The sequence below is a fragment of the Sander lucioperca genome, chromosome 13 (genome assembly GCF_008315115.2).
Source record: "Sander lucioperca isolate FBNREF2018 chromosome 13, SLUC_FBN_1.2, whole genome shotgun sequence".
NCBI lineage: Eukaryota > Metazoa > Chordata > Actinopteri > Perciformes > Percidae > Sander > Sander lucioperca.
This window is the reverse complement of record NC_050185.1, coordinates 12882501-12896166: the sequence shown is the minus strand read 5'-3', so window position 1 is coordinate 12896166 and position 13666 is coordinate 12882501. Positions and strand designations below refer to the sequence as shown.

The window sequence follows — 13666 nt, the reverse complement described above, 5'->3', positions numbered from 1 at the left end:
ACACCACATGTAACTGGGTGCAGGCACATCTGATCTCCCAAGATCTCCAAAGGACTCCATCAGTTCGGGGGGCCCCTTGAATACTCCTCATTCACACAGCAGCAGCAGCACAGCCTCTTTTATATTTCCCCTCTCAGAGAGAAGCTTTCTGAAGGACTGAAGTTCTCAGGAACACTCAAGGCATTTCCATCTGTAAAGTAAACTGTGAAATGTAGCATATGATATTATAAATTGTTAGACAGTTGAACTAACAAACCGGTCAGTCACTTAATAGCACTATTTTGACGTCTTTGAACATGTATAACTTGTGAGACGATGTTTCCATATGTGTTGGCTAAAACACTTCAAAGGGAGAGAGAAGCGAAGCTCAAGTGCGAAGTGCTTGAGAAAAGATTTGAATAGAGGGAGTTGGAGGAAGAAAAGACAAATGTCCAGAGCAAAATTTATAGCTAGAGTGTTTTCTATTGTACAGTATAGAGCCTGTTTCATAAAAATGCCAAACAAAGGTGCTCCACACTGATGTGATAGTACAGTAATCTTTCATTAGTGTAATATTCATTTCAATTGACACTGATGACACCTGATACCTGTTGTTGTCATGATTCTCACCCAGTCCTTGTCCTCTCAGATGGAGTTTAACCCCTGGGTAACACATACCCAGCAGTCCAACAAACTGCTAAACATCTGCTTGTCAAAGTGGAAACCTCAAGTAACATGAACAAAATAGATTCTCATTTTTAACTGACTTGGATTTTACCAGTTTGTTAGAATTTCACTGCTTGACACTGTATGCATTAATGAAAGCTACGTGTTAGCAGAACCACTGACTCATGTGATTGCAGAACCTTTTATTCTCATAACTTTCTGTTGTAACAAAACTCATCAAATGTCTTATGTACATTATTTAGGATGTTGCCATCAGATAATTAAGGCAAAACCCTCATCTTAAAATTCTCAGTTCAGTTGTTTTTCTGATGAATATAGATGCTTAAGTCAATCATTTTCAGTATCAACAAGTATACAAAAGTTACAAAACAAATAAAAAAAAAAACAATATCTCATTTCTCAAAAATTGTTTTGAATACAACACTGTAATCATTCATTCAGTTAATCCAAAATACAGTTTAAAAAACACTGTGACCTCCATAACGTCTGTATCTTTAGAAAATACACCGCAGCCTCCTTTAACATGCAAACTATGTTATGTTCATGGGCGCTAAAGCTGAATACATCAGATCCCGTGTTTTTTATGCCAAAAAAATAGAGACAGAAACCTGGAGATACCATCATCTGAATTTGACTCAAACACGTGGAATACAGTCAGCGTGCACAAAGTCAACCTCCAGTTTACTGTCAGCGGAGCAGCTCCAGGGTTTTACTATTAATAACATCCCATACTCTTTTCTACAATGCTGGTTCTCATTATTGTCAAAAACATAATAATATACAAAGTAATTAAAGTAAAGGTACACATGAATTAAAGTTCTTCTGTGGGTAAATACTATCAATTAAGTTTGCGATATATTTAAATTTTTAAATATTAGTTTAAAAAAATCACCTCGACATCAGCTTATCACGGAGCCAATAACCACATACAGTATATACGTTTCAAGTTTCCTTCATATCATGTGTATGTTAATAAAGGAATAAATAAACACATCATCTACATGATCAAATTCATGGCTGTTAAAACTGTTTCATTTAACAGTTACATTGTCGGTTCTTCAGTTACATTTTGTTGTGAACTTTCACTACACTTCCTGTAATCAGAGCCCTTAATAGTGGATACATTTAGTTCAGACATTAATATTCATGTGAAGAGGTCGCAATCTGAGACAATACAAACTCATGGTTTACACACATGGGATGTGTTTGTTTAACATTACTTTATTCCGACTCTTTTAACAACTGAGGGTGCCATAGCAGAATCCAGTATATCGAAATATTGTAGACACATAAAAAAAATATGAAGCACCTGAATTGACACAAGCAAGTTTGGACAAAAACTTTGTCCTGTGTTTAAAGTCTTCCGTGATAATAAACTGAATATTATTTGGGTTTTCGACTGTTATTTTGACAAAACCAGCCATCAGCTTGGGCACTGTGACACTGAATTATCTCTCTCTTTTTGTTGTTGCTATTTTCTGATATTTTATAATGTAGACCAAACAATTAATCAATTCGTTTGACAAAATAATTGGCAGATTAATGTATAATCAAAAAAAGAAAAGTCATTAGTTGTAGCCCTAGATCTCAGTCAAGCTTAAATGGCTTTCACATACTTCATGGCTTCCTCAACTCTTTCTCAAATACTTCAGAATATTTACAAAGCCTTCATCCTTCAAGAAATGCTTTAATCATAGCACACAAAATACTATGATTTACATTAGGCTATCATATCATGCTCCTTTCAGTTTCCTTGCATACTGTATATATTTACACATAGCCTGTCTCATTGTCAGTGACTGCACCTCCAGTTACTCAATCTGTCTGTGGCTCCTGCTGTCAAATATCATCGACCTCCTCTGCGGCTGGTAGAAGCAGCTGGTTGATGTTTCCAGCCTCTGTCCACTTTTTGGAATAGTCATTTTGTTTTGAAGGGCGATCCCCTCCGGCGTCCTGAAATTCTCCGTCATCTCTTTAGAAAAGACGTTCACTGCTGATGTGTCGTTCAGGCTCTTGATGGAAGAAAGGAGCCTGCTGTCGTCTCCTGGCGGAGGATAGTCCATGATGGGAAAAGGAGGGCTAAGCAGGATGAGACTTTGAGGTCTCTGCCTGTTCCTAAAGGATGGCCTTTGTAAGAGGTTCCCTCTGTTAGGTCTGGGGCAATCTACAAACACTTCCAGACTTGGCGGGTGTCTCCTTGTGATGACCGGTAGTTCTGGAGTAGTTGTTGTCTTCACAGACTCAGCAACATGTGGGTGTTTTTGGTGTTTAGGGGCAGGCTCTTTATTCTCCAGCTCCTCCTTTAGATCTGACAACATCGGAGGAGGTGCAACATTGCTTTTCTCTGCACACATTTTAGGATGTTCTTTTTCTTGTTCCTTCGCTGTGTCAAAATCCTTCTCATGTCTCAAGGGAGGTATCTGACTGTACTGCACCTTCGGAGGGACAACTGGCACAGCTTTGGCCTGGCATGTTTTTATCATGAAGGCTGTTCTCACCGATGAAACGCTGACTGGGGCTGAATTTCGACGAAGAGGCGCCTGCCGATCACTCAGAAACAACTCCAACTCGGAGGGCAGCCTGGTGTTTACAGATTCAGAGGAGGTCAGTAATCCTCTCTGACAAGAGGAAAACTCTGATGAATTACGGTTCTGCTGATTAGAAATGTCTCTAATGCATCGATGCCCCAGGTCTAAATTAAGTGAATATGGTCTGTGTTTAGAAAAGCAATTTTCCTCTCTTTTCTCTGCCTCATAAGACATCTGTCTGTAAAACCTCTGAGATGACACTGTATTCTTCTGTTTCGTTGTGCTGCATTTTGCTGTGTGAGGTTGTGTTGTGTTATTGCTGTTCACACTGACCCCTGATGGCAAATACATCCATTTCATTTCTGGTTTGCTGCTGGTAGTCTGAGGGATGTTTCCTGAGGAGTGTACAGTGCTCTTAATGAGAGACTGTTTGTTTTTATCAACTGAAAGAGATGAAATCTGAGTTTCCCCACAAGAGCCGAAAGGTGATAGCTGGTTAAACAACTCCTCCACGTCAGGTGAGTGGAGAGGACTGGTAACCCACTGCTTGTTGGAGCTAAAATCCTCCCAGGGTTCCACCAAGTCCAGCTCCTCTGAGTTTCCTCCACATCCTTCATCGTTGTCGAGGTTTTGCAGCTCCAAGGGGTGACTCCTCTCCTCCAAACACACTGACAGTCTCTGAATAACCTCCACCTCCGGAATCACATTCTTCATCGCTCCATCACAGGAGACGTTTTTGTCTCCTTGAGGAACTTCGCGTTTCTCATCTTTTTTGTCGGTATCATCTGCTCCTGAGAAGCCTTCAACAGTTGGAGTATCCTCTATCATCAAATGATTCATAACTTTATCTAAACAGGTTTCCTTTAAAGGAAGTTGACCCTGTTTGGTGTCATCTTTGTTTAAGGGTGAGATTTTTAGATGCAGCTTCTTGTCTTTCTTATCCACCATGTCAGCAGCGCAGGTCTTTTCTGTGTTTTTGTGAAGAGAAGATGAGATGTCCGACTCTGAAGGCTGTTTCTTTGCAGAGTCCGATCCAGTGGTGATTATGTGATCAGTCAGAGAGGTATTTGAAGAATGCTCCCTAAATAACAACGACAGAGACGGAGAGCTGCGGCTTCGTTTTGACTTAACATCCATCGTTAACCTCATGCCCTCGCAGGTGCTCTTCGAGCCGAAAACAGGTTTAAAAGTCTCATCCAGCAGGTCAATTTCAGGTTCAGTTATCTTCAGTTCTTGGTGGAGGTCAGACCACAGTTCTTTCCCAGTAGAAGATCCCTTGTCCTGAGAAAGTATAAAAACAGAAAGGATTAAATGTAACCGAAATGATTCCACTATTTATATTTATTCATTTATAAACCAAACAAACAGAATCACACCTATGTGCTGGTTGGAGTAGTTTTAGTCTGTTTATCTTAAAAAAAACATAAACTTAATTTGATTATTAAATCAGAAAACTTAAGCCCTAATGAAAGATAGCATCTGCAATTATGCTCAGGTGGAAGCACAACTATGTACATGATTTACCAGTTGCATAGTTATCTGCTGGTTGTGCACTTCTTTCCCAGGAGATGGCGCTGCATCTTTGCCTTCTCTTGCATTTGCAGGGGACGCTGGTTCCAGTTCAGAAGTATTCATCCCTCCTTCACCTTCTTGCACCGTTTCTTTGCTTGCATCTGAATACAAAAATGAGTTATTTTCCATGACATTATATTACACACATTTGACTTATGTAACATAACAAGTCATTTTAAAATGGGATAAAGTAAAATGTCCTTACCCTTTGACGTGACTCTGGAAGTCATCTCCTCTCTGTTTTTCTTCTCGGTTCCTTCCTGCTTCTTGGGTTCCAGTTGGGGGAAAGTGTTGCTCTTTCCACTGTTGCAGCTCTGCTCTGAGTTCTCTTTGCAGGGTTTTAGAGTAGCTGCTTTATCCTTGGCGTGCCCCCTGCATGGCGTGCTGTTGGAGCTGATAACGGCTGACACGCGCAGCGGTACAGACACAGCAAAAGGCTCAGATATGTTGACGACTCTGCGCTGATGCCTTGGTGAGGACTCCAGTGGGAAGAAGCTTCCCGGGAAGGAGGGCCTAGAGGAGCTGTTGTGGGAGGAGCCCGAGTACAACATCCTCCTGTTTTTCGGAGAGGTGGGCTTGTAGCCGCTGAGGTCATCACCTTTGAACACCTTCAGTTGCTCTGGCAGTGATTTTTGAGGAGGTGCAGAGGCACCTGGTAACCCCTTTTGGTCCATGCTAGAGCTCCAGCCACCTGTTGCCCCGTCACCTCTCATCCCTTTAAACTCCCAGTTTTGGTCGTGCTCACTCAGATCATACAGCGAGTCAGAGCCCAGCGTTCTGGATTTTACATCTGGAGAGTAAACGCTGCCGGAACCACCAGCTGGACTGTTGTTTCCTGTTCTGTCATCATCTGCGTGGTAAAATAAGCATTAGACTATCACATTAATTTAACTCTGTGTTTAAATTAAAGTATCTAAGGTTTAGCCCCACCTGTTGGTAAGGAGCACAAGGACTCCATGCTCCTGGATGGGCGAAGAGCGGCTTTTTCTGTCAAAAAAAACAATAATATTATCACACTTTGACAAAATATTTGAAGTGTCCGGAGGCTGCAAAAAATAAAAAAATAAACACATCTTGAAATTTGAATTAAAAATGTGTATATTCTGTTAACATTGTTAGCTCATTGTTAACTCTCCCATTGGACACTTTACCTGTCCCTTGTGCTCTGATTAACACACTGCCGTTCCGGCTCAGTTTTCCCTTTGAGTCCACAGACCGTCCCAGGTTGAAGATGGACTTCCATTTCTTTGATTTCCCAGAGAACTTTCTCCTAACAGACAAACCGAGATGATTAGGTGCAGTGCTATCCCACAGCGTGTTCTGACAGTAATACATGCATAGTAAATACAGTAATCGTACATGCATCAAACACTCTCAATGAACTGAATCCAAATCAGTCATACTTGCTGTCTGATATGTCTATGACGGTGTGGTAGAGCGTGGCAGTGCTGGTATCAGGCAGACTGTTCTCTCGCTGACGTTCTTTATGCACAGGATGGTTTGGACTTAAGGAACGAGCCTGGGCTTCTTCCAGGCTCATCAGTTTCATTGGCCCACACTGGCTACTGATGGGGAGTGTGGCATACTTCTCCACACACATCAAACTCGGTCCTGGAGAAGTATATTAAGTCAGTGTTTTTCTGTGGTGAATTAGCAAATCCTTTACAAATATCCCACAAAAGAGTCTGAATTTTTTGGATGTGGTACCTTCTTTGGGTTTGATTTGCACAGAATCACTGAAGATCTCCTCTGTGTGGTTTAGAATAAACTCAACCACTGACTGTTGTATCCGCACCTGCTGGAAAGCCATGTCTCCATTACTACATGACGCCTCAATGTCTTTAGATCTGTCAAAATAAGAGACGAAAATGAGAAATGCTTCTTTTTTTCTTATTTTTAATGTATGCACATTTTCCAAAAACAGTTACAGAAATCCATGACAGCATGAATACTTTGAAGTTAAAGGAGCAAAAAAGTAAACATTCTTTTTTTAGACAGAAAAGTATCACTGCATTTCTATCTTTGCAAGTTTCTTTTAAATGGATCAAGTGTTTCAGGCACCTGTGAAGCTAAACTCACCTTAATAGATTTGGAGCCCAAACTAGGGCCAGGTTACGTGTATGCATGTTTGTCTGGGAGCTTAAGGTGGCAAGGTGGGCCAAGTGCTTAGTAAGGTACTCCAGAGTCCTATGGAGAGTTGATGGACACTTCTTGTCACATTTATTACAACATTATGTAAAACCTGGCAACCAAGAATGTCAATTGTACAATTGTCTTTACTGCTGAGAGTGAAAAGGGCTGAAGTTCACCTGAAGTGAGGAGTCGGCAGTTCTTTGATGACCCCCCGAATGCGTAGAAGTCTCTCATGATCCCCCTGGACCAAGACTGTTTCCTGCATGTAAAACAGACAGATGTCCATGTCAAAGACATTGTATGTTGATGAACTGTAGGGTCAAGCTAGATCCCATACTGCATGGCCCTGCAGGCTTCCATCAAGTCTCCAAACCCAGTTATCCCTGCTCAACAAATGTAAACAGACATGCTGGAGTGCGTGCACTCAAACTAATGTGATTCAGGCCCGTACAGCTGAGCACGTTAGCTGCATTTCTCACGTGTGATGTAGTTGTTAAAACGTGCTCTTGCTCAGTCTTCTACCCTTATGTCTTATGGCCCGAAGCTTGAAGATTAACTTCAAAATGACATTTTACATTCTATCAGTCAACATTATGCCGGATCGATCAGGCGTTTTAATCAATAATATACACAACATCAAGCACTCAATCAGATCCTGCTCAATGCTCATGTTGACAACTTGGCAAGAAAGGGAAACTGAGATTTCGTATGTTTTCATATTACACCATGTGAGGAATTGACTTTTCCTAACACTCTGGAGTTATGGACTTTTCAGGCACAAGCAGCACAAGATGTATGCTAATGGCCCGTCAAGGTACACAGAAAGCTACACAGAAAGCATGACCCAGGTCTTCCAGTTTGGTATTCCTTCTCTCCTGCTCCGCTCTCTAAAGTCTCTTTCACATCCTGAAAATGCTTCGCTCTGATACTAAATGTGGAGATTGTGTCACCCCAATTTTGGCCACACAGATTGCCAGTTCAATTTTGAACTGATTTCAGGATCTCATTATACTTTGAATGTTTTTGCTCTTGCTTCATTACAAACCTTAAACTCCCCCCTGTGATCCAAAAGGGCCAGAAACAAAATGTTTTAATCTTCAAATCCAGCTCTGCAGTTATATAGTGCATCCAAACAAATTGTTATTTACCAGAAAGGACTGGCAACAGGGCAGCCCACAAAAAACACACACATAAAAAATAAAACCGATCATAATTCAGTCTCTTACAATCAGTTTTGTCATACAGTATATAGAGGGACATCTTTTTATGATTATGGGCAGCAAAACTACTTTTAATAACAAATGATAATAAATCATACTTTTGTTTAATCACGTACTACAGTATGTTCTTTGCTTACAGTGTAGTTGACATCTGCAAATGGTACTGTATTCTCCAGAGAAGAGATGATAATAGCTGATCAGTAGTGAGCCAGAGAGTTGAGGTCACACTCATGAAAAATGATAATAAATAACCTCCTTATAGTGACACAAATATACACAGGGACCATGTGGAATAAATGCTGCTCATTGATGTCTGGTGTTGGGGTTGCCGTTCTGTCTGTCACTAATTATGGTTTGTAAAGCATGAATCTGCCGTCAAATCACTTCTAGGCAACACAGGATTTTTTTCCCCACTTAAGCAAAACTGTAAATGTGTGTACTTACAGTGAATTTGCTGTATAGCTCATATGTGAGCAGAGGATTGGGTAGCTCCCTGAAGAACAGCTTACATAAGGAACCCACACAGTGGATGTCCTGGAGGTACACTTCCTTTGTAAGGTCAGGGCACGCCTCGGAGCAGAATTCCTGCCTGCACACACACACAACATACACACACACACACACACACACACACACACACACACACACACACACACACACACACACACACACACACACACACACACACACACACACACACACACACACACGCACACACACAGCTGAATGCTTCAATTGTTACCACCCCTGCTAACTTCTTGGCTTGTTAGATTGAAGTCGACTTAACATTGTTGTGGCAAAAAAACAATGCTAAACAAGCTCAAAAAGATTTGTGTAAATTAAAAATAACCATGACTATTTATCTGGCCTGCATGCGTAAAAAGAAGTAACTGGACTATAACTAATTTTATGGACATGATTTGAGATAACTTTTGATTTTACTGAATAATTGGAGCACACAGGAATATGATGATGTCTAATATTTTCTATGATGTGAGGTTTTTGATGCCTCACTCATGTTGCATGAGTACCTGAGACGCTGGATGTTTGAGGTGACCCCCGACAGTCTGTAGATCCCGTCCACAATCCCATGCTCCTCAATAAACTCTGCGCATTTCTTCAGAACCTGAGGAACTGAAGTTAAGAAGTTATATTAGTCATAGACTTTTAGTCATACTGGACTTTATGGTCACATTAAACCTTAAAAGCAGGAGAAGGAAACAACTGTATGTAATGTTTTAGTGGTAATAATGCACATAAGGTAGACTTCATGGTATAGGGTTTGTTCCACCATGTCTGTTTTCTATTCCTTAGGGCCGCTGATTGTAGGTGGACTTTGACAGGAAGTTAAAAATGGTTTGTTTGTTTCAGAGGAAGGTTGACACACCCAGTCCTTGTAGCTGGTATTACTTACGACATTTCCTCTAATAGAAAACGGCTTTTGAAATCTTACCACTGACCTACACAGCTTTCTACTACAGTACATCACCTTGTGTCCAGGCTGCACTTTAAAAAAAAACAATTCTGAACAGATTTAACTGTGGCTTAACAGCTACGTCCCATGCTCTGATTCAGTCTGACCACAGCTTCCCTTTAGCTAATGCTGAAACTAGCAATTTACTGCAAATCAGCATAAAGTTGATTCTAAAGCTGAATGTGACGAAATTGTGATTACATTTGGATTTCTTTTCAAACGCAGACAATTAAGATCAGCTCAGTCTTCAAACTAGTTCTCTGTAGAGTGTGCATGAAGCAACCTACTGGTACTTATCAGGAAAACTAAAATGTTGACTCATCCTGTCTCAGTATTAATGTTAATTAAGTGCAACTCTTTTCAGATATAAAGAATACCATTCAATTGGATCCAAAAGATTTTCATAGCATCTCACAAGGACCAACAGATTGACTTTTAACCTCTAAGCAGAGCGTGATATTAAATAGTAATGGGTAGTTCATTTATGTGTCAGTGCAGATTTAAAGAAGTTACTTGATATTTATATGTGGAAATCAATAGTTAATATGACATAACTGTCTTCACATAGATAAAGAATAATGTGTTATAATAACAATGTTTCAGTTTCATATGCTGCCTTACATTTTTCTGAACCTTGAAGCTATGAATGAACATTATTTTATTCCATGATGTCCCAATAATTAGTCTTTCTATTACTTTTGTAGACTTTTACATTTTAACTACAATCTTGTTTCCATGTCTCTTGGTGTTAAGTACAAAATGTATCATCTTGCAAACAAAATGCATCCTCCATGAAATGAAAGATTAATTTTGGCAATGGTTCATTTCTCAGTAATCACTGCAGACACCAAGAATCTGCAATTTACATTCTCATCTATTTGACTTAATTGTACTTTCAGTGACATGCCTGTGGTCAAATAAACTCTGGAGTCTTCGTTTAGTGTCTCTCAGTCTCTACACTGAGGGAAGATCTCTGATTGATCTACAGTTTGAACTGATTTTTAGAGATACTTTATGACACAAAGTTAAATCAATGCATGGTGGCGAGGAAGATTGAATTCAGAATATGACTCAGTCCCAACACAGAGTCAACAGATGTACGTTATTTGTTTCTATAGTAATGTTAATGTTCCATTAAACGTTGAAAATGTAGCTGCTGCTCAGTGGTTGGCACTACAAAAACCCTTAACAGCCCTGCAGTGTTTCTTTTGGTCAGGTTTTATCAACATATTTTATGGTAACATTGTTGTATGTTGACTTTATGGTTTAGGGCCAGATTAAGTAAAAAGCGAAAAGATTAAGTTTGTGTATTTCCTCTTCCAGATGACTCACGTTTGGGTATCAGCAGATTTGGAGTTGCTTTTCTGAAATTATTTTAGTTTTACATTGTCAACACGAAATACATGTTATAAACAACTTAACATAATCTCGATTGCTTTTGTCTGTGTGAGACAAGAGTTGTGAGTTGCATGCCCTTTTTACGTGCAATGCATAATTTGTATTGATCACTCTCTATTGTTCATTTTTATTTGAGATCTTTCAATGTTAATCTTACAAACGTTAAGGATCAAGAGTATTTTCTCTTTTTAAAGACTTCTCTCACAAATAACAAGAGATTGTGAATATATCAGCGTGCAACTTTGCATTGTTGTTGTTTGTGCAGGTTGGGTAATAACATTGTGCTGGATTTTTTGGGATCTATATTTCAACATGTGGGCATCAGGTACACTTTAATACCCTGCTAACAGATTCATTTGGTGGCGGTCACGATATCTAAATTTAACACCTACTTTGTGTCTCTGTTAGTTTGTCGGGAGATTCCGGTTGTTTCCAAAAGCAGTAACAAAGTAATGCACTAACAATATAAAAACACAATATGTCTGCTGGACATCCATGACGGAGGGGTCCGACCCAAACCTCCTCCCTCACTTCCTGCACTGAATGCCCCGCCTTCTACAGAGTGTCCACTCTATCATGTCTTCCTTAAAGGTAACCTTAACACAGCTATTCATACGCCTGTGCACGTGGGATACTTGTCTTTTTTGACATATTATGGTGCTTCGGAAAAAAGAAATCCCAGATGATGGTTGTACCAAACGAACATACAGTACGATCAGAAGGAAAAAATAGGGATACAATATTATAACCTTCTCAAACAAACGACCACATATTTGAATATTTGAGGATACATTTTGTTTCTCTTCTGTTTTTTTCTTGACTCATTATTTTCTCTCATCCATAGGCAGCAGCACCGCCCAGTCTTTTGTCAGAAACAAAACCATAGGAACTACAGTATAGTCACCGTAGGAAAATTGAACAAAAAATGTAAGAGCCACACCCAGTCACAAATGACCATTTAATGCAGCCAATGTATGAATGAATGGCCTTGCTCTAGTAAATGTAACACACATGTATACCTACCAGTCATGTAATCTTTGAACAAACATGTATTTTGTTATATAAAGATACGTTTTTGTCTTTTCTCTCTGTCTTTTACCACAGGATATATAAAAACGGTTATAATAGCTATAGTAATCTAGGAAATAACTAATAAACCTCAATTTCCATTATAAATGGTATCCTCTATGTATGAGTCAAGTAATAAACGAAGGACATCGTGTGTAGTTTGATCATAGCTGCTTGTGAAAAAGTGTTAGATTTCCAAGAAAGCGACATAAAAAGTTTACCATCTTGTCCTGAATTCTGGAGATGTTCAATCAGGTCACAGCCGAACGCATTTTCACTTCCTTTCTTTTTGGACTTCTGCTTAGTCCCTTTATTCTTCATGTGGCTCCAGTTAGTAGTCCCGATGATTAACACAAACAGATCCTTGGACGCACAGCGATCGATCCATATGACCCTGAGAGAGGTTGAGTTTGTAGGTCAAAAAAGCAGCCACATAGAAATCCCAGATATCAGCTCCCAAAACTCTGCATCCGCTCACATTCTGACTAACCACACTGTTGGAGGCTGAGAGCAGAAGTGACGTCACATTTTGAACTTCAAGTCCTTTTAGACTGTCATAACTTGAAGTGATGATCAAAGAAAAGGAATGGTGTGACTGTTGCTTGGCTGGGACGTGGCAGTCTGCGGTTTTATGTCTGAAGGATTTACAGAAACAGCATTAGAATCGGTTGGTTTCCTGTTGTTTTTTCACCCCCAGCCAGTCTCTCTCTGCTCCTTTTTTTTATCTCCTCCTCCTTTCCTTCATTCCACACACTCTCCCCTTTTCACTGGCTTCTCTGTAGCTGAGGAAGCATATCAAGAGAGGCAAATCCCCTCAGGAACATTAGTTTTTATTTTTAATTTGATTTCCACTTTGAGATTTTTCAAATATTTTTATGTTTAGGGATGGACTCGTGGCAGTGGTGTGGCAGGGATTTTTGAAATGTTGAGACTGTGTAAGGGGGAGGGAAGTAAAGTGAGGGGAGGAGAACAGCTGACTTCTGTTTCTCTCCTGGTTTAGGAATTACTGACCTCCTTTATCCATTTTTTTTCATGTGCCCAAACTTGGAGCTAACGGGAAAGCTGCTCTCTGCCTTCCTGAATGCTCCCAATGTATACAATTTCCTGTGCAAAGAGCCCGGGCTCGAAAACAAAAACAGACGGGTTCTGAAGGAAGAGGGAAGTGGGAGGTGACTGAAGTGAGGGCCTGAAGGGCACAGATGGGAAATGGGGGGGTGTTGGGGTGAGGAGATGGATGACACACATGGTTCTCGTTACAAACTGCTATGCATTTCATGTTTTTCTTTTTTTTTTCTGGACTGCAAAGAATGAATGCAATAAATGTATAGCATTGATGTTAGTCTGGTAAAGCAAATTATGTTTTCATCTAGTACTCTAAGTATCTTTGTTACTTCCTCTCTTGAGTAAATGTAATCCAATTACATCTCCGCACTCCCTTGAGAAAGATCATAACAAACTTCCTGGGTAGTGATGATATAGTCCTCATATTTATAACAGTTTCACATGGAAAATTACAGATCCTACATACTGAATTTTCCCTGGGTGATATTTTAAAACCTAATCACTAATTGCAGTATATCTGTTCTATGTTAACTGTTAACCCCTGT

At 39.9% G+C, this 13666-nt stretch overlaps 1 protein-coding gene across 2 annotated transcripts; it reads right to left on the bottom strand.

Annotated features, from left to right (window-relative positions):
* Positions 1-831: 831 nt before the first annotated feature.
* On the bottom strand, positions 832-12962 carry arhgap31 (Rho GTPase activating protein 31). 2 transcript variants are annotated; one of them, XM_031320283.2, is made up of 12 exons: positions 12281-12962; positions 9151-9253; positions 8564-8708; positions 7076-7158; positions 6846-6953; positions 6474-6613; positions 6170-6377; positions 5918-6036; positions 5697-5753; positions 4972-5616; positions 4710-4867; positions 832-4475 (listed from the first exon to the last, which is right to left on the bottom strand). In XM_031320283.2, exons 1-12 carry the CDS (start codon positions 12378-12380, stop codon positions 2478-2480), a joined length of 3864 nt encoding a protein of 1287 aa, XP_031176143.1. In that variant the 5' UTR covers positions 12381-12962; the 3' UTR covers positions 832-2477. The 2 variants fall into 2 exon arrangements, with proteins under 2 accessions (XP_031176143.1, XP_031176144.1); XM_031320284.2 differs by having other exon boundaries at positions 4719-4867; positions 12281-12961.
* Positions 12963-13666: the final 704 nt, after the last annotated feature.

What these genes read in the sequence shown, in the direction of transcription:
- arhgap31 (XM_031320283.2), bottom strand. Translation starts at nt 12,380, where the DNA reads ATGAAGAATAAAGGGACTAAGCAGAAGTCCAAAAAGAAAGGAAGTGAA. An exon ending in CTGCCGACTCCTCACTTCAG is followed by an intron (nt 6,954 to 7,075) that starts GTGAACTTCAGC and finishes AACTCTCCATAG; the next exon opens with GACTCTGGAGTACCTTACTA. An exon ending in CTTGTGCTCCTTACCAACAG is followed by an intron (nt 5,617 to 5,696) that starts GTGGGGCTAAAC and finishes TTTACCACGCAG; the next exon opens with ATGATGACAGAACAGGAAAC.